Source organism: Perca fluviatilis, chromosome 9, assembly GCF_010015445.1.
Source record: "Perca fluviatilis chromosome 9, GENO_Pfluv_1.0, whole genome shotgun sequence".
Classification (NCBI taxonomy): domain Eukaryota; kingdom Metazoa; phylum Chordata; class Actinopteri; order Perciformes; family Percidae; genus Perca; species Perca fluviatilis.
The window spans coordinates 16048359-16068801 of record NC_053120.1 but is presented as its reverse complement, the minus strand read 5'-3'; the positions used below and the strand labels follow the sequence as shown (position 1 = coordinate 16068801).

The 20443-nt window shown below is 40.2% G+C and overlaps 1 protein-coding gene across 4 annotated transcripts; it reads left to right on the top strand.

Annotated features, from left to right (window-relative positions):
- Positions 1-425: 425 nt before the first annotated feature.
- Positions 426-20371, top strand: crtc1b (CREB regulated transcription coactivator 1b). 4 transcript variants are annotated; one of them, XM_039810953.1, is made up of 14 exons: positions 426-606; positions 2469-2585; positions 3100-3225; positions 5338-5399; positions 5682-5776; positions 6285-6370; positions 6470-6513; positions 6938-7161; positions 8535-8686; positions 9606-9842; positions 11223-11309; positions 13563-13649; positions 13798-13972; positions 14428-14541. In XM_039810953.1, the coding sequence occupies exons 1-14, from the start codon at positions 481-483 to the stop codon at positions 14451-14453; spliced, it is 1644 nt and encodes a 547-aa protein (XP_039666887.1). In that variant the 5' UTR covers positions 426-480; the 3' UTR covers positions 14454-14541. The 4 variants fall into 4 exon arrangements, with proteins under 4 accessions (XP_039666887.1, XP_039666885.1, XP_039666884.1 ...); XM_039810951.1 differs by having other exon boundaries at positions 428-606; positions 6300-6370; positions 14469-20371; XM_039810950.1 differs by having other exon boundaries at positions 428-606; positions 14469-20371.
- Positions 20372-20443: the final 72 nt, after the last annotated feature.

The window sequence follows — 20443 nt, the reverse complement described above, 5'->3', positions numbered from 1 at the left end:
TTCCTTCCTCCCTGCTGGACACTGACAAGGATTATTATCAAATTACCACAAATTCAATCCAGTTTCTTCTCCTACTTCTCCTTTAGTGATCACCATTTCATTCAGTTTATACATTGTTTTCTTGTATCTTGTAACATTTGAAACATAGCAACACAAATACACCTTTGTTGTGTTTAAACATTGTTTGTAATTTCATTCAATTTGCATTACTCAATGCATCCTGTTGCACTTAGTACTTTATTTGTTATGCATGTACGTATACTTTATTTAAATTGCTATATGCACAATGTATAAAGTATATACTTACACATGTACAGTATGTGTCATCATTATCAAAGCCGGGGTTACTGTCGACAGCTGATGCAAAACGCATAGAACATCAACACACCACTGTCGTGCCGCTGGCCGTGCGTGATGACGAGACCAAAAGGCCCTAGCGTGGTGTGTAACGTAACATTCCATTGAGAAGAAGAGGGAAAGATGGCGTCCTCTAACAATCCCCGCAAATTTAGCGAGAAAATCGCTTTGCATAATCAGAAACAGGCGGAGGAAACTGCTGCGTTTGAAGAAGTGATGAAAGACCTAAACATCACCAGAGCTGCGCGGGTAAGCCCTGCACACCCCGGCTGTTTACGTTTTGTTGCATCGCTGTTTGGCAGCTGTCGACCGCTGCGGAGATAAATCTTGACGTTGGGATGCTAAGTGGCTAAAGTTAATATTAACGTCCTCAGCTGCATCGGTTCAACACCACCAAATGATGTGTCTACTTTGCCTGTATACATCATGCCAGCGTTATTCAGCTATAATAAGCTACTCGTGTTGAGCGTTAACTATCTTAGCTAGCATGCTGGAGCTGGGAATAACGTTAATGTGCACCTGTGCTGGTTTGACCAGTCACTGCTGTCATTTCGTTAGCAAACAAATCGTCTGCCATGCAAATAACTAACAACATGTTCGGAAAGTCAGTTGCTAGAAACTAAATTGGAGCAATACCTCTGAGAGGGCTTAAGTTAGCATTTGCTAGCCAATCAGATGTTAACCAGCCTTTCCAGCTGTGATTTTTCTCCCTGTTAACCATTCACTCTTAACGTTTAACGTTACCCGTTACATTAACGTCAGATCTGTACCATATTATCTTGCTCATTTATTTATTTTACAATGAGCAAATATCAGACTTGTGGAAAATTATCTACAGCTTTAAACAACCCACATGCATCTGTTTCACTGGTTTCATCTCTACAATTTTTAATGTAGTTATTCACTGTACGTTCACCTTAAGTCAACTTTGGCAACTTTCTCCCATCAAAAGAAAATTCTGCCTTAACCACTAAGGTTGCACTTAATGCTTGATACCTTAATATAAAAAATTATTACATACATTAATAATGTAAGTCATATATAATAATGCCAAATGTTTTGGTTCCTCCTGCTTCTCAAATGTGAGGATTTGCTGGAAAAAAATATTATTTTTTGCATTTGTGATTGTTGGTTGGACAAAACAAGCTATTTTAAGACCTCGCTGTTGGTACATTTTATGAATTAACACAATTGACCGGTTAATCGAAAAGAGAATCGCAGATGAAAATAATATAATCACAGCCATATTTCACTTGTTTCAGAAAATAGTGGAAAATGTAATTTACAATAAACATACTGTTGTAGTACTGTACATGAGATATAGGTTTACAGACATAAGTTTACAATCACATAAAACTGAGCAAACATTTTAGAAGCTGGAACAACTAAATGTTTTGATATTTTTTACCCTAAAACTGAAAGGATTGATTAATTATCAAAAGTGTTACCAATTTATGTTCTGGTGATCTACTAAACTGAAAAATGAATCTCCAAATGGTTTAGCTCTATTAACCACAGAACGAGAAAGGTCTTGTTTCCAGGAAATGTTTGGTCTAATTGTTGGCCCGATTGCTGGAAAATGATGCACTTACCACACGATGCATCAGTGTAAATCTGAGTTGTACTGTCATTTACTGCAGGGGAAAAAACTAAATTAACTAGTCAGTTCTGTGTTCTCTGCCAGATTTATTTGTGTTGCCATCCCAACATCAAACCATTGCATTTGTTCAGATCATCATCAACTTCATTATTGTTGAAGATGACTTCCATCACTATTTTTGTAATACCATACATGACTTTTGTGACTGGTTTTGTGTTAAGACACGTAGCTAATGTCATCACTGGGTGTGTTACATGGAAAGACTGTAATTACACCAGCTGTCAGTCAGGTGTCCTTCACATCAGCTGATGTGATTTGCCGATGTTGTCCGCCTCTTGATTGTTCATGAAACAGCCAATCTGTCTCATCTTGTTTCATCTGTCAATGAATGGACTCACTCATCTTTCGTCACCACTCTGGACTGGCAGGCATCATTCATTTTTAGCATTACTTTATTTGTGAATCCGATCAGTCATTCACTCATGCTTTCATGCAATTTTACTTTGCACAGTTGCAGTTACAGAAGACCCAGTATTTGCAACTAGGGCAGAATCGTGGACAGTACTATGGAGGCTCACTGCCCAATGTCAATCAGATTGGAAATGGCAACATTGACCTGCCTTTTCAGGTGAGCCCTTAGCCTTTCTCGGCTGGTAAATCAATGGTTTGTTCTCGATCAGTGTACCTTTCTTAGCTGTTGGCGATAATATTGAACATACAAAGGTTGCAGTTATCTGTAGTATTCGTGAAAGATTGGCTCAAAACAGAGAAGTCTGCAGGCTTAGCTTAGTGTAGGATTGCCGTAAAGTGTTCAGAAATGAGCTGCTGGTCAGAGCTGCATAGTCCGACCAGGTTTTATCACGGTTCAGGAGCGAGAGGAAGCCAGAAGTGTGTAATACAAGGTATACCAGTTCTACCCTGCAGTGTAATTTGGTTCCTAAATTTTAAAGTATATCATTGCTTGTCATGGCTTTCCATCTTTAAATACATTTGCCAACTCAAGCATCAGTATGGGGGGCCCATGGCTTGACTCATTTTTAAAATGAACACATTTGCACCATTAATCCTAAAACATTATACTAAGACGTAGTTTTGTGGTAAGCTGTTTTGCTGGCCTCATTCACCTGATGTGTTCACCCTAGAACTCGGTACTGGATACCAGCCGGACTACTAGGCACCACGGGTTGGTGGAGCGTGTTTACCGTGACCGGAACCGCATCACGTCTCCTCACCGCCGGCCGCTGTCAGTCGACAAACATGGACGCCAGATATCCTTTGTTTTTTTTTGTTTTTTTGTGGAAACGTGATGTTGAGGATGTTTTGACTGCATTACTTTGAGGCTTCAGAGTGTGCTTGAACTGTGCACCTTCAGTCTGTCGTTGTAATGAAGTTAGCATGTTAAGGGACATAACATCTTGAGTAGGTTTGAACCGTGTCAACACAGTTTTCATATGATTTAATATTTCTTCTCTAGCGTTTACTTGGAACTCCAAATGCTCACAGCCAGAAATACAATGTTCTATATATTAGGGCTGGGAATGTATCGTGATATTTTTTATTTTTAACGACGATTTTTAAAATGAGTTTTTTTCCCTAGAATCAATATTTTTATTTATTTAACCCTTGTGTTGACTTTGGGTCAAATTGACCCGTTTTCAATTTCTGTTTTTATATCAGAAAAAAATGGGACGTAGAAATAAGCATGGAAAATGTGTAGAAGAAAAATTTAACAATTTAAAACGTTGGAAAAAGCAAACTTTGAACAAAAGGCGTCAAAAACGCCAACAGCAACTACATCATATCAGTTTCCAGCAAAACTGTACGAAAGCAGAAAATGCATGTTACGTACTTCTTTAAAAATGAAATAAATGTCAGACTGACTGACTGACGTGATGTGCACTCTTTTTAGAAAACAATTAGTTTTTTTTAGAAATGTCTCATGATATATTGTCTCTAGAAGTGTATTATTCAACTTTTAGTTTTTGTTAAAGATGAAAAGAAAATTGCAATACTTCTGGAATTGCAATAAATGAAAATCACAATATAAATTGTATTGGCACCCATGTATTGTGAAAGAATCGAATTGGGACAAAAGCATATCGTCCCAGCCCTAATATACATGTTATTTTTGTAGTTGGAATGACAAACTTGAATTCTTAACTGGGGATCTAAATTATATGGGAGGCTCCTCCAGCTCTGGCTGTTCATTTACGTTAGCCATGCAATGATATACAGGCAGGACTAACATGACGACCGTGCTTTACAGTCAATAACAATCTTTCAATGCACTTTTACCTGTCAAAACATCTGTAATTAAAGTCTGTATGTGTATAAATGTATCACACTAAATGCAACCTTAAAGTGAAACACGTCATGTCCCAAATGGGTTTTAAAGAATTAATTAAAAACAATATATATATTTGAGACCTCAGAGCGTAGCAGTGCAGTTATATGTGTACAGTAGGGCTAACGCATAACAAAAACCACCACATGTGGTGATAGAGAGATTATCAGCCATAGCTCTGCATTGTTCAGCAGATTTTGAACAAAGGGTGAAGCGAATTGTTTGTTTCACTACATGTAGCCTGATATTGAATCATACAATGATTTTTTTCCAGTTAATTCACGTTTATTCCCGTTAATTCCCGTGAAAGTTTCCAAATTGGAACGTTTCCAAAATTCCCCAGCTAAACTTTCCATGGAAAGTTTCCAGAAATTTACTGGAAAATTTCCGCCCCTTTGCAACCCTAATTATACCCTGTTTACACGTACATGGTTATTTTGAAAAACTGAGACATTTCCCTTCGTTTGTGCCCTTTGTTTACACGCAAACGGAGAATTCACCTCTGAAAACGATTCTTTCTAAAAACTCTGGCCAGAGTGGAGATTTTAGAAAACTTTGTTTACGCGTTTGCATGTAAACTGAGACAAACGGAGGTTTAGGCAGCCGAGGAAGAGAAGAGAGAGGAAGTGATTCGTTGCTGTTTTTGCTATTTTCAGAATTCTGATTGGCTAACGTGGGCTTGAGCTTCTCGTTACACTGCCACCTACAGGTTTGGCATGCTCTTGACAGCATTGACGGCATATATACACGGGTACGTGTAAACTAACACTTTTCTGAAAACTGACAGCTGTGAACAATGTTATTTTTGAAAAGGAGAGGTTGAAATGTCCGTTTATGAAAATAGCCGGCCACGTGTGAACATAGCATTAGATGACAAGACACTGATGCCTTTTGGCAAGTAATCGGATCCCAATAACACTTGTGTGCGTGGTCATTTATTATGCATTAGGTCGAATCAGCGGACAGACATGAAAGTATGGATTAGCTGAGATGCATTTTTAATCTCCTCTACTTTATTTGCCTTAACTAAATTCACATTGACAGCTGTCCTTACAGCTCAGTTTACCTCTCACCACCGCCAGACACTAGCTGGAGAAGGTAAGCCACCTCCCCATGTCCATTTGCTAAAGTGATAACTGGGACACACAACCGGATAGAGCTCAATTACAAAAATGTAATTACATGACTGTGCATTCGTGCTGTTACAAAGATACACAAAGAAGGCCACGTATTGAGCTGTATGATGTCAAATAACGGTCTGTATAGAATGTGTAACACAATGTGGCTCTTCGTGAATGTGATGCTGTAGAATTGGCTCTCTGCCAGTATTCGGGATTTGGCAGTGATTTTGCAGACATCTCCTCTTTCTAACCCATACAGGACAAATTCGGACTCTGCCTTACACCAGAGCGCCATGAATCCGAAGCCCCAGGAGGTGTTTGCAGGGGGATCACAGGAGCTGCAGCCTAAACGAGGTAATGGAAGATCCAGTTACAAAGACACAGAGCCACTTTTATTTATTAATGTGCAATGTACTGATGCAGGCGGCAAACCTTGAATGACATCAAAGCGTTGATGTCACAAAGAAGTAGATCTAGACTCTTAATGAAATAATTATGGAGTAAATGGATACTGATCTCAGGCAAAGAACTTCTTCAGCATGCTGCTACAGTACTCTGTAGAGAAGTAACATCTCTGAATGGAGCTGACCCAGGATGGTCTAGAGAGGACGATCAATAATTCACTGATTATCCATGGATTATGTCTTTTTATGTGTGAGGCTCTCATATAATGAAGCCAAGATTGGCTGGCATCCACTTAGTCTGTCTGGTGGTCACCTTGCTATTTTTAGACACTCAGGAATCTAGTGCACAGCACTATATCCTGCTTGACTGGCTGGGATATTGATGACTCATTTCTTGCACTGATTGTTATGCATTTTGTCATAGCAAAGCAACTGTGTCTTGCTGTTTCACTAATTAGTACTGCTGCTAACAGTGCCTGGGATGGAGAATTCAGAGTCAAATGCAGACAAGGATGCGCAGGAACAGTTGTGGGATGGCGAGAAGGTACTGACCAGAAAAGGGAAGGGCTAACAAGCTGTGCACTTTTTATGATACTTGTGAACCACGTCAGATATACAGCTCAATATTATGTTTTCTACTCAGGATGATTCATCAAAGCCCAACACATGTGATGTCCCGGGAATCAAGTGAGTATTATTAACACCCCTGGGGCACAGGAGCATGTCAGTCACACAGCCATAAATAAGTCATACTGTTAAGTGCACTGATACAAGACAGCTGGTCTAGGTAGACCGCAAACATGCTGGAAAAGCACTTTAACATTATTTAACAGTATTTTATTTCTCTTTTTTACTTGCTGATTTTACTGTTTGGGTCTTCTTTTAACAATTTTATCATGTGAAGCCCTTTGTGACTATCTGTGAAAGGTGCTATATCAAATACACTTATTAATGAAAATAATAATAATAATAATAATTGATAAACATCCAAGTAAAAACCCAAAGGGTGCTGATCCAGGTAAGACCGTTATTCAGGCATATTAGTCAGAAGTGTAGTGACATGGTCACATGGAGTAGCTTTTCTCCGTCTGACAGAACTTGTGTCTTTTAGTATATTCCCATCACCAGACCAGGAGTTAAACCCGTCCATGCTCCCAGCTGCACACAACACCGGTGGTTCGCTGCCTGACCTGACAAACATCCAGTTCCCTCCTCCGCTGTCCACCCCGCTGGACCCCGAGGACGCCGTGGCCTTCCCCTCCCTCAGCTCGTCCAACAGCACGGGCAGCCTGACCACCAACCTCACCCACCTGGGCATCAGTGCTGCCAGCCATGGTAATAATACTTGACCTCCCGAAAACCGTAAAACTTTCTACACCTAAATGTACATCAAGTGAGGACGTTGCTGACTTTAAACGTCAACAGAAAACTCTTGTGTAGTGTCCACTTAACTTTGATCAACAGAATACATGTTCCTTATAAAAAAGATATAAGAGAGATAAAAGGGCTGGAGGGGCCATTGATCGATAAAGGTTTGTGTCCTTTTTGATCCGAAAATCAATTTGGCTCAGCAGCATAAATTAGTCACTGAATACTTGATGCGGAAAAACCCAAACCACCATCACAAGAGTTGTGAAACGTGTGGAGGTTGCTGTCTTAAGTCCCTGACACACCAACCCGAATATCGGCTGTCGGACAGTCTGGCGAGGTCAGTGACTCGAGTCTGTTCGGTGTGTTCTGTGCCATCGTCAGTCTGAGGAGCCGTCGGCTTTCATTTAGGCTGATTTGACATGTTTAATTGGAAGGCGGGCAGTCAGACTCAATGGCCAATCTGATTGGTGGAGCGCTAACCCGGGAAATGACGAGCGCGATGAGCCTGACTAACACCTCTCAAAATCTGACGAAAATCTTTTAAACTGACCTTTGTCGATCTGAAATGAAGACGGCATCTGCATAGCCTATTTCTCGCTTTAAATGTTTTCAGAAACACGTTTTGGTGAACTATCTTCGTAAAATATGAAATTGTATTCCGAACAAGCCGCCATTATGCTCCGTTGTAAAATACGGGAGCAGCCAGACCCGCGTGACGCGTTCGTCCAATCAGCTGCCGGTTTTCATTTTTTGGGCGACAATACAGATTAGCACCACCTACTGTTATGGAGACGTATTACGTCTCGCACACGCGCAGAACGTACGCTCAAGTCGGCGTTGCTTCGGTGTGTTCTAAGGCACTTTTTTGACTAACTCGGAGAGGCAGGCAGTCCGACAGCCTTTTCTGCCAAAGGTCAGCCGTCGGGTTGGTGTGTCAGAGCCTTTAGTCAAATGTGATTTTACATGTATTATGCATCCCACACATAGTTACATACAAAATATACATGTTAACTGCAGACTTAATTGTGAATTTGTTTTAATTAAGTTCAGTTAGTTGATGGAAAAATAATTTCCATTCATCCAATTTGTGTTTATTTTGGCCATAATATAGCAGCTCTTAGCTTAGCTCAACATCTTTGTTGACATGGCCGAAAATCTTTAACTTTGTGTTTTTGTATTTTGTATATATTTGTTCAAAATTACAATTAATTAATATTTTGATTTGTTGAAGTTCTTTGTTTGAAGAGTTGTCAGTCTTTGGTACATACTTGGTTTGATTTAGGTGGGACAAAAGGAAACCCTTCATGTGTACTCTGTTTTTGTTTTTTCCTCACCAGGGATCCCCACCTCCTCTCAGCCCACCATGACTGTGACGGCACAGCGCCGGCAACCACCCGTGGTGCCGCTCAGCCTCACCTCTGACCTCCATCTCCAACAGTCCCCACAGCAGCTTTCCCCCACCCTCTCCTCACCCATTAACATCTCGCAGGTAAAGCTCTGCTCGGCTAACTTAACCCTTGTGTTGTCTTCCCGTCAACTTTGAACGTTTTAACATTTTTAAATTGTAAAATTTTTCTTCTACACATTTTCAGCGCTTTCATTCTACGTCCCATATTTTCTTATATAAAACAAAAATTTAAAACGGGTGAATGTGACCCGACGTCAACACAAGGATTAAAGTTGTGGTGTGCAATTTCTTTTGTTTGGCTGTTATCCCCATACAGCTGGCTAAAGAGAGTAGTCAACAAATGCCTAGTTTTACACAAGTATGTCTCCACACTATTAGCTATGGTGAATAAGATGTGCTTTGGGTTGGTGTTTTTTATAATGGTGGAACAGTCAAACTACATGCTCAAGCAACCTGTCGCTGGTAGGGAGAAGAGCTGAAATTACATTCAAATAATCCTCGAGTAAATTCAACATATCACTTTTTATTAGGGCTGCACGATATGAGGAAAAAGATCTAATTGCGATTTTTTTGACTGATAGTGCGTTTGCGATATGTTTCACAATATTGGAGGGAATGATCATTTTTGTATCGTTATTTTCATTGAAAAATATTAAAATTAAAGAAATTAAAAGGTGCTGTAGGTAGGATTGCGAAGATCCAGGACATAGCCAAAACTTTTGAACATCGACAACTTCTCAGTCCCTCCCCCCTTTCTGCTAAAGCCCAAAACGGTCTCTTAAGCCCCTCCCCCACAAGGGAGAATGAATGCGTGTGCATGAGCAGTGATTGGCAGTTAATTCAGAATAGTTTAACACATATTTTGGCTTTAACAAATATTGCGCTGCGATTTGAATATTGCACTAGTCCATATTGTGATTTCGATAAAATTGTGATTAATTGTGCAGCCCTACTTTTTACAGGACGAGTCTAAACAGAGTCCATGTGGGTCTTTCCTCAGGTCGTGCCAACAGAGTCGTTGACCCTGGAGCAGCAGCTCTCTCAGTTCCCGCTGTTCAACCAGCTGACGGCCCAGGCCCAGGCTCAGCTGCTCAGTGAGCTCCAGAAGCAGCAGCAGGTCCTGCCGCAGGGCATCCAGCTCATCACATTGCCAACTCTGGCCTCCCCTGGTACCACTACAAGCAGCCCCTCCCCAGACAGCCAGAGCCAGACCACCGCCAGCATCAGTATCGGCTCGGTAAGAAACCAGGAGGTGGAAGCAGAGAAATCTATTAATTTGATGAAATGACTGGAACCATTTTGCTTATTCCTAAGCTTCTATTCATTTTGCCTCCCTGTTGTTTCGAAAGTTCTTCAGCTACACAGAACATATCCCAGTAAATATCTTCACATCCTTTTTATGATACTGGGCTTTGACACTGCTTTGTCATTTTGTAGAATTACTCACCTTGTTAGGAGAAACGGTATGTCTTTACTCTTGACTACCAGATAATTATGACTTTTTACTTCAGTTATCTTCAAAGCAGAGCTTTTTATTACTTGTTGTATGTTCACGTTACGGAAGATTCCTGCGAATCCTTTAAAGGAACACGCCGACTTATTGGGAATTTAGCTTATTCACCGTAACCCCCAGAGTTAGACAAGTCGATACATACCCTTCTCATCTACGTGCGTGCTGTAAAGCTGTCCGACGGCTCCAGCGGCATCAGCCTATAACAGAACATGCAGGTGAATGGTTCCTGTAATCCTACTGCTCCGAATGAGTGACAAAATAATGCCAACATGTTCCTATTAACATGTTGTTATTTGTAGAGTCACAGCGTGTACAAAAAACAACGTAACATGAAACACAGCCATCTTCTAACCGTAAACAAACCGGGAAATATATTCTCAGGCGGAAGAATATAGTACTTGGGCGGAGTGATATGCTCGCAGCAAGCCTGTCTGAGAATATAGTTCCCGGTTTGTTTACGGATAGAAGATGGCTGTGTCTCATGTTACGTTGTTTTTTGTACACGCTGTGACTCTACAAATCACAACATGTAAACAGGAACATGTTGGTGTTATTTTGTCACTTGTGTCACAATTCGGAGCAGTAGGCTAGTTGGAACCAGTTACCCGCAGGATCTGTGCTGGTGCTAAGCTAATGCTGGAGCCGTCAGACAGCGTTACAGCACGCACGGAGATGAGAAGGGTATGTATCGACTTGTCTTACTCTGGGGGTTACGGTTAATAAGATAAAGTCACAATAAGTCGGCGTGTTCCTTTTAAAGCTGACTAATTCTACTCACTATTTAGCATTTGCTATCGTTTTGTCAGCTTATGTGTGGGTTAATTTTCAGATGTAGTTGGTTGAATGTGTGTGTACTGAAGAATGACATTGGCTGATATAAACTTATAAGATACAGAATTAAACCACATTAACTTTACCATTTAATTAGAGTAGACCAGCAAATGTTACTATTCCACAATCACATTTTCCAGAAGTATAGACAAAACAGCATTGTTCCACAATTCATCTGGTCCGAGGCTGATGCCCTCTCACATCCCGTCCTTTTTAGATTTGTGTGTGACAGCCATAAAGCTTAGTGCTAGCTAACCCTCTTCCCTCCAACAGTACCGCAATCAGACTGGCTCACCAGCCACTCAGTCACCAACCTCCCCAGGCTCCAATCAAGGCTTCTCCCCCGGCGGCTCGCCTCAAGTAAGGGCCCCACCACCGAGCTAGCTGCTGTTTTGGGAAGAGCTTTGCGCCTGGGGGAAAGCTAATTGTAGATGAGTTTAGGCTGCTTTTCATCCTCTGTATCAGCAGTTAACCACTCATGGTGTCAACCGCTGCATAACTCATTTCTTCATCACCACTGTCACTGTTCACTGTGTGCATGACAACATGGCGACAGTATGTTGATGGAGGCCCCGACCTGTTTTTACACTTAAAATGTTAATCTTTCAGCGAGCAAAATCCAAGTCTTTTTAGTATGCACCACATAAGACTGAAATAACTTTCTCACATGGATGAGCTGCAACACATTCACACATAAAGGCTCCTGCCCATAAACATTGTTACTGTGAGACTTCATTGCCATCATTCAGACTTAATGATGACATTAGCCGTTTGTATTTTGTGAGTCAAAAACTCGCTAATTGAAGCACAGACATAAACTCAGTTTACATCTGCTATTCACATACACACAAACCAAACAACGCTCTCTCCGTTGGGGGAAAGTCATCAGAGCTTCATCCTGACTTCACTCAAACATTTGGCAGAAAGGCAAAGACAGCTTGCATGTGTTTTAATAATACACTTTATGTGTTAAGTGTTTTTCAAGGTGCAAGGCCACATCGAGAAAAGCAATTACTTTGTCAAAAGCTGAAAAAATGAAAAAGTTATCAATGGCAACGTTGAAACAAAATATATTTAAAATTATTAAATATATTTAAACAGAATTTAGTTAAAGGGGCCCTGTGGAGTTTTCTTGTAAACAAACAAAAGTTAGGTTTACATTCAATGTTACTCAAAAGACGTAACATTGAAATTGTGTATTTTCTTGCAGTCTAACAAACGTGTTGAATTAATTTCCACAGATTTTGTAGGTATTTTAAATCCAGCATTGTTTTCTCCATGTTTCGGAGCTAGCAGTCTTCTTCACTGTCTTTTGTCGGTGCCTTACTGCGTATCTTGGCTTGTTACAGCCACTTGCACATCAGTGAAATAGTGTGAAGCCATTGGCAGGAATGTGCATTGCGTCAGGTGTGCGTCCTCTCACACAAGATAAACAAAACGGGAATCCAATTCATAGAAAACGGCTCTATAGCTCTACTAGAGGTCAAAACCTCCACAGGGAACCTTATAAAGTCAGAACCAGCTAACTCAAGTAAAAAAGGTGAAGCAAAAAAGGTAGAAAGTTTATTTTGAAAGGTAGAGTATAAACCATTCTAAAGTTGTGGCTTCTGTGCACTGATTAAGTCACCTCTGGTTCATCAGTGACTAAAAGGCTGATGTTACAAATTGTCCTGGGACTCCACCACTATTTTAAAAAAAAAATTAAAAAAAATAAAAAAAAAGCCAAGGACTACACCACTTTAGAAAAAAAAAAAATAAAAGCCAATATTGGTGTTTTCAAGGTAAATTCCAGTATTCGTCAACCTGCGCAAGGTTCTCCTACTTTTGTCAATTGTGACGAGCTGGAAAATGACATTTTACTCTCCGCCCTGTTGTTGAGAATTAGGAAACGCTGACTCAGTCTTGAGCTCCTACGACTTTCCAAAAAAAAAAACGTCCTAAGAGAAATCATCTCAAACACTTTGTGAGAAGAGTGGATCCAATACAGCAGGTGGTTTACTTACTGTGGATACGCTACACAGTTACGCCGTTCAGTATAACAGTTCAAAAGCGTGCTTGAAATGATTTTTGTTGAACTGTTGCTGTTTGGAAAGCTGTTGAAGTTGTTCCTACATTTGTCAACTCGCCACAGCGGAGGACAGCAATATCAGAATAACACTCACAAAACCAGAATTTCCCTTTTTTAGCAAGTTGAATTGTGTTTGTGTTCTAGTGAACAGGGCTGTCGCGGTGTCCTCTACAGGGACGGGAAAAACAGCCACACGTTCATAACTCCATTTCATGTCTTAGTATTTTTGGAGTTTGTTTTTGTCATTTTAAGAATTATTAGGTGTTACTGAGCATTACTTTTTCATGTTTTTTCTAGTGTTTCACCAGCCTCCTCTTTTTGTCTCTGAACCGCGACAGCCCTGATCATGACAACCATTTGCTTTGGTCGCTGCTCAGTCTGACAGTTGTGTGTTTTGCTTGTGTTTTTCTGTTATTCCATCGCTGAAATGTCTGCTCGTGGGCCCGCCTAACTTGCCTTTTGGCTAATTCTGCTTTTGTGTATTAATTGTAGCTGCTTTCTTGACATTTGTTCTGAATTTTTGTGGCTTACTTCTCTTCCTCCAGCACATTCCCTTGGTGGGCAGTATATTTGGCGACTCCTTCTATGATCAGCAGTTGGCATTAAGGCAGACCAATGCCCTTTCTCATCAGGTGAAACGGAACACACACACACACACACACACACACACACACACACACACACACACACACACACACACACACACACACACACACAAGCCATGACACAGATGTTTTCCTGAGATAGTCCCTGTCTTTTACAATTCTGTACTTTGTTTAGCTGGAGCAGTTCAACATGATCGAGAACCCCATCAGCTCCACCAGCCTTTTCAACCAGTGCTCCACCCTTAACTACACACAAGCAGCCATGATGGGCCTCACCGGGAGCAGCCTACAGGACTCGCAGCAACTCGGCTACAGTAGCCATGGCAACATCCCCAACATCATCTTAACAGGTAGCGCCAACACAAGTCTATCAGGTTCACTTTTACCTTCATTATATGTGTTTGACATTTTTAAAGTTATGAAATACCCGGACAATTAAGTATTATTTGGGCTCGACTTCACCACACCACAGACTGTATGGGCTACTGCTGCTGCTAAGCCTATCACACGTCGCATTCAATCGAAGAACGCTTGTGGTGATTGGCTGCGAGCAATTAATCAGTCTTTTATTTAAATTTTTTTTAGATCGAATGGTGTACTAATTCTTTGTATTTAGTTTTGTTTTCTTGGCACAAATTAAATAAGTGTAAAATAACAGCTTGATTAAAAAAATGAAAATATTTGATACGTAACTAGTACACCGTGCTACTTACTGTTGAAAATGCAAAATACCTCCTTAACTTTAGTTTAAACCTGTGTAAAAATGCTCACGTGCTTTTTGCCAAACGTGCATTTTGTTTCCCAGATGTCAGTAGCTACTTCTTTCTCTGATGTCCCGTGTCTCAGTCACAGGGGAGTCTCCGCCGAGCCTCTCCAAAGAGCTGACCAACTCTCTGGCGGGTGTTGGTGATGTCAGCTTCGACGCAGACTCTCAGTTCCCTCTGGACGAGCTGAAGATCGACCCGCTCACCCTGGACGGACTGCACATGCTCAACGACCCCGACATGGTGCTTGCCGACTCCGCCACCGAGGACACGTTCAGGATGGACAGGCTGTAACGCGAGAGGCTGACTGTGGCCGAGAACAAGAAGAAGAAAAAACCCACACTAACTTGTGAATGGAGAGAAGCAAAGGGCCTGATGAACCCTCTCCCTCGTTGCATGGCCGTCCAGCTGTCCGACCTCGCCCTCGACTCCGTGAAGCCCTTTGAAACGATGCGCCACCAATAGACAACAGGGAAAAAGACATCCAGTGGCTTGCCAGGGGAATGGCCTCGCTGTCGTTTTGAATGAGATTCGTCGCTCGGCGCTTTCGCTAGCCTGCTGTGTTTACGGTGTACCATTACATGCCACATATATTCCAAAAACGCACATTTGACAATTCTTTTCTTTATTTTCATATCCACTTTAATATTTGTTTTGTTGATATTTGCTTGTAGCAGGAAGCTGCTAGGACATTGGGCTAAACCGTACCCGTTTATATTGGCTGTGTTTAAAAAAAGAAAAAGAAAAACATAGCACAGCCCTGCAATCAAATGAATCGGTTTTCCCATCATGCCGTAACGGCTTTCTATTTCACACTCAAAGCTTTATTTTTGACAACCAAATGTTATTTTCATCATGTACTGTATGTTTTGATGCTTTATGTATTTACATGTTTTATTTATTTAGTTACAGATTTTATATTCCATTTCATAATTTAAATTTGATGCCAAAATGCTCTCTGTAGGCATAGTGTAAAATTGCACTGATGTAATTTGTGTCTATTTATTAATTACTAACATATTTATGTGTTTGTTAAGCTACTTGGTTAATGAAGGAGTGCAAAACCTCCCCATAGTTGCTCTTAGGTGTTGGATGTGCCATTCTCTGATGAAGGATGTGGTAGACGTTGCCATGCTGCAGCCCAACGCTCAAATCTAAATATCATAGTTTTTAGCACAGCTCCAGGAAATGCTGCGGGCTCCAGAAATGGGTTGGTTTTACGTCCCTTGAACTAACTTTTTCTGAGAGAAATCTTCAGGTATTTCTATTTAACTAGAAAGCAAGAAAAACGCGTCCAAATTAATTTTCTGCCAGTATATATATCCGGACTGAACTTCTTTTCAGTGAAGGAAGCTGTCTGTTTTTAAACACTAAAATCTTAAATCTTTTTAAGTCGTCACTGTGAAATCACCTGATTTTGCCTTACATGAGTATTCTACTGTTCTACTTAAGTGTCTAATGTGACAACGTATTTTCGTAACTTATTGTAACATTTTCTTGTATTTGAGAGGAACTTAACTTTTGGTCCGTGATATTTGTGGTTATGTTGTGTAAGGTTTGACAAATCAATGTACTGTATTTTGTATCAGTACAGTTTATAGCCAAATTGTTGATGTTTTTTAAAGTAGGGCTAAAAACGAAAACAAACAAAAAAAAAATCAAAGGATGGGTTTAAAGTGTTTGAGAAGGAGTGCAATTATGGGGAGGCTTTTTGCTCTTTGACAGGGAAACTCTAACAAAAACGCTACTTTGCCACAGAGGTCATCAAAAACAAAAGTATCATGCAAAGTGTATGAATTTTAATGGCCGAATGGTTATGTTATATGATGCAAATATAGTTATTATGAACATGAGGATGTTTTTTATTGAAGAATGTCTGTTTACTCCATTTAGTAAACAGATAAGGGGGTCTGTTTAAGAAAAGCGTGTATAGGTCATCGCTGTTGGGCAGAAACCTCGTAATTCCATATTTTGTTTAAAACCCAAAACAAAACTGTCCCATAAACTGTAGGATGTAGTAGAGTCTACAACTGTTTACGCCACATTTACAACTGAAAAATGTTTACACAAGTTTCATCTGAACATGTACTGTACATATTAATATCATCTCTGACTGCATCCAATCTCCTTTGCCAAAATGTGTCAAACAAAGTGTGTCAAAGTTCTGTCTGCCTTGGCCTTTTGTCAGAGTTTCCCTGAGAGAGGTGTGTTTAGGTCTGTGGGATCACGTTTGGTATATTGTAATGTTGATGTACAGACGTACTAATCATTTACTCATCTAAAGCGCTGTCCCCCTCCTCCCTCCCGATAAGGAATCACGTGTGGTTTAATGCACACAGTTGTACAATTTGTTTCAGTTGAAATGTTTGTCTGCTGTAATCCTCCATCAAAGGTTTTGTTTGCCTTCAACAGATCTGTGATTCCTATGCAAATGAGAAACACACAAAAAAAAAAGACAACCCTTAAAGGAAAAATCCACCTCTGATGTTTTATTGTTTCAACACGTTCCAGAAGTTGAGCTGGATTTATTCTTCTGAAATGTTGCGGTAATGGAGGCAGAGAGGAACTACTGAGATAAAGAAAGAACTGTTCATTTCCAGCGCCGGCTGTTTTCTCCTACACGTTACTGTTAGAGATCGTTGATAGTGAAGACAGCTTTGAGTAATTTGAAGAAAAGCTCGTGATTCTCCTTTTCAGTAACACCGGACACATTGGTAGCATAACCTAGCAAGGCCCTTCACAGTGCACATCTCAGTCCTCTCCGTCATCATTGCTCTGTGTTACAGAGCAGCTAAAGTCCCAAATTGTTGGATTTTTTTTTATTGTCACATTTTTTATTTTAACTTATTTATGGTCTTTCTGTCAGGGCTTTGCAGGCTCCTTACTCTTTTACTTATTATTGCTTCAACAAAACAAGGAATGCCCATCTCAGTTCTCTACTTTTTAGTCAGTGGACACATTTGTAATTTGAGATGAAGCTCAACATCGGCGCTCTGTGTTAGAAAATGGAAGAAAAAATTTAAACTGTATGAGCATTTCAAGTGTTGCTATGACAATCAACGAGTGAAATCGTAAACTGAACTATACATTTATTTTTACACCAGAGTAACAAGAAACATAAATCCAGCTGTACTTTGAACTTTTTTTTTTTTTTTTTTTTTTTTTGTGAATCTCTACTTCTTCAGTTGGTAATTTCCTACATTTTTCCAGACGTCACTTGAACACATCTCTTCCTGTGGGACTGTTGAACAAAACAGCTGCTGTATAAGGAAACCCTTTCTCTTTAATCCCACAGAAACAGACGCCAAACCTGATTTTCTGTTGATGTTTTAGATCAATGACCCATTTCACTGTAGTTGCTGGAAATATCCACACACCTGTTAACCCATAGGAGGAAGAAAAATAAACCACTAAAAAAATGGTTTGCACGGAAATGCACAACACTTTCCCAGAAGCAGTTTTTATTTGTTGGATTTTTCCTTTAAGTCCCTGAAACAAATGTATAGAACTCATTCTCTACAGATTTACATGTTTCCAAATGTGGTTTTCCTAAAACAAAATGTGTGAGCACAAACTTCACTGTTGCATTGCCAGTGATTTGAGCTTTTCCCCATCCCTTTACTCCGTGTCATCCTGCTGAATACTAGTCATTCACACTGACCTTGTACATACGCTATAGCTGAAACAAAATGCATGACTAAACTGACAGTCAAAACCTCTAAATGAAGGCCTTCTATAGCTCTGCAGGTTTGATTTGTGTAACGTAACGCTATCACAAAGTCTAAAGGGATGCATGTATGGGTTTCTCCTGTGCAACAGTTAACTCCTGTTAAGTGACTCTTTTACCTCCATCTGTGTATAATGCTACTTCACGAATGATAAGAGAATGTATTTTCTGTGGCAGTGTCCTAGTTCTAGCCTGTTTGCCAAATGTTGGAGTTTATTGGTCCCATCACGGTCGGACCGGACTTGTTCTTCTTCTCTCTGCTCTTCAGTCGCCCCCCCCTCTCCTCCTCTGAGGAATCAGTCTCTCTCTTTCTCTTCCTACTGTAGCATCTCACCACGTACGAGTGTAAACAGCCGATTCTCGTACAAAAATAACCCGCAGTCGATCCGGCCCCCTCCTCTCCGTCAACACAACCCTTTTGGCTTTCTTAAGAAAATGGAAGCAGGTTCTGTCTCGTAGATTGGCACGCGCACTGATCGTTTGCGTATGTGGACTTGAATCTTCTGAAGCTTCTGCATTACGCAGTCAACTGCATGACATGATAGACACATTGAGCTGATTCATATCCCATGGTATGTAAAGGAGTTTGATCTAGCGATGCTGAGTTTGTTTAAAGATATGACTTTTTTATGTTGTTGCCTATCATGTCAGGTTTTGGACTGTGTAAAGTGTAATTCTGTTTTTTCTATTGATTTGTTTGTTTTTTCTGTTTTTTTTGTGCTTTGCTATGTTTGCTTTGTGCTATGTTTAGTCCACTAGTTGCTTTGCACTTTATTTGTGACTTCCTGGCTTTTGAGCAGGGACTGTTCTGCCCGATGTGAATGCTGACCGTTTCACTCCAGATGTTTACTCCGGAGATATTTTCCATGTCAAAGAAAAGATGAATTCTCTATTTTCCTTTGTAAACTATATTTTGGCTTGTCTTGTTTTTTTTTTTATCTGTGAAGATTTTAGGGGATGCAAAACTAGAAAGGGCTTACTCCAGTGCAGCTTGCGCTCTCGTGTTGGAAAGGAACGGCACTCCGAATGTATTTCTTTGTTGGTCATTTTTTCCCCCCCACGTGAAAAATTGCAGTTTGAGCGAGTCACGGTTCTTAAAAAGACAATAGATACTAGTTAGTCACAAATACTCAAATGAAGCTGTGTGCATCGTGACCACACGTTCTGTGCTGCAACACAGTCTCACTTTGTGAAATGAACTGCAACTCTTAAATGTATATTACATGATTTGGACATGAGAAATTTGACTCCATCAAAATGAAAATATGTCAAACAACTCTTCTCCAGTACAGCATGCTTAATCTAACAAACATTTCCGGCTACAGAAAACACCTACATGCAAAACATTTGGCAAACGAAGCGTGTTGTACTGGAGAAGAGTTGTTAGACACGTTCTGATTTTGACGGACTTGCATTGAAGCTTACACTCCTCTGGATATCTAGTGTGCGCACTCAAAGTTAACAGAAAGTGTGACAAAGGTATTAGATACCTTTTTCACTTGTCTAACAAGGTTAGCTAACAGCAACACTATCACTGGTGAAGATTTGAGTTCATGTTAGGCAGCTAATACACCTTTGATTCATGTAAGGAAATAAAAAAGGCATGTATTTGGGGAAAAAAAGGTCAACTTTGCTCAGCAGAGTTATTGTTGAGTTATGTAACTTTCATGGGAAACATTTCCTTCTGTCTGAGTCTGAGGCTAAACACTGAAATACGGAAAGCAAAACTTTTCAGGCTAACGAAAGTCCATTTTCCAAACCGACGAGATGAAGAAATCACCTTCATGTATATTTTCTAATAGTCTTGTAAAGTATTTAGTTTTGACTCATCTGCTGGTTTTAGTCTGAGACACCACTGACTTGCATTACTCGTTTGCACAGCTTTTGTTTGTGTTGTGTTAAAAAGCAGTGAAGCTAAAGTCGTGTCCCAAACTGAAGAAGCAGACGAGCGAAGCTCAAACAGGAGTCCTGTGTCTAAAGGCGGTCTTTAATGCTTGTTCCCAGAGTGTTTTAGGTCTGATTAAAATGTCCCTTTAATAACACGGGGTTTTCTAAACGACTCTACAACTGTCTCTGGAAAAACGCAGTTTAGTTTCCACTTGAAGCTTATAGTGAGAATAGCATAATATCACTGTTGTCCTGTAAGTCGTAGTAAAAGATCTGTAGTTATTTATTTGTTGCCATGTGATTCTTCTTATGTGACCATTTGTTTATAAGATGAAAGAAAAAAATGTCAATTAAATTGAATGTGGAAGACAGATTTTTCTCTGCACAGTCTTGATTTGCAGAATATGCTGATTTAAAAAAAGAAACTGTCCGATGTCATTTTA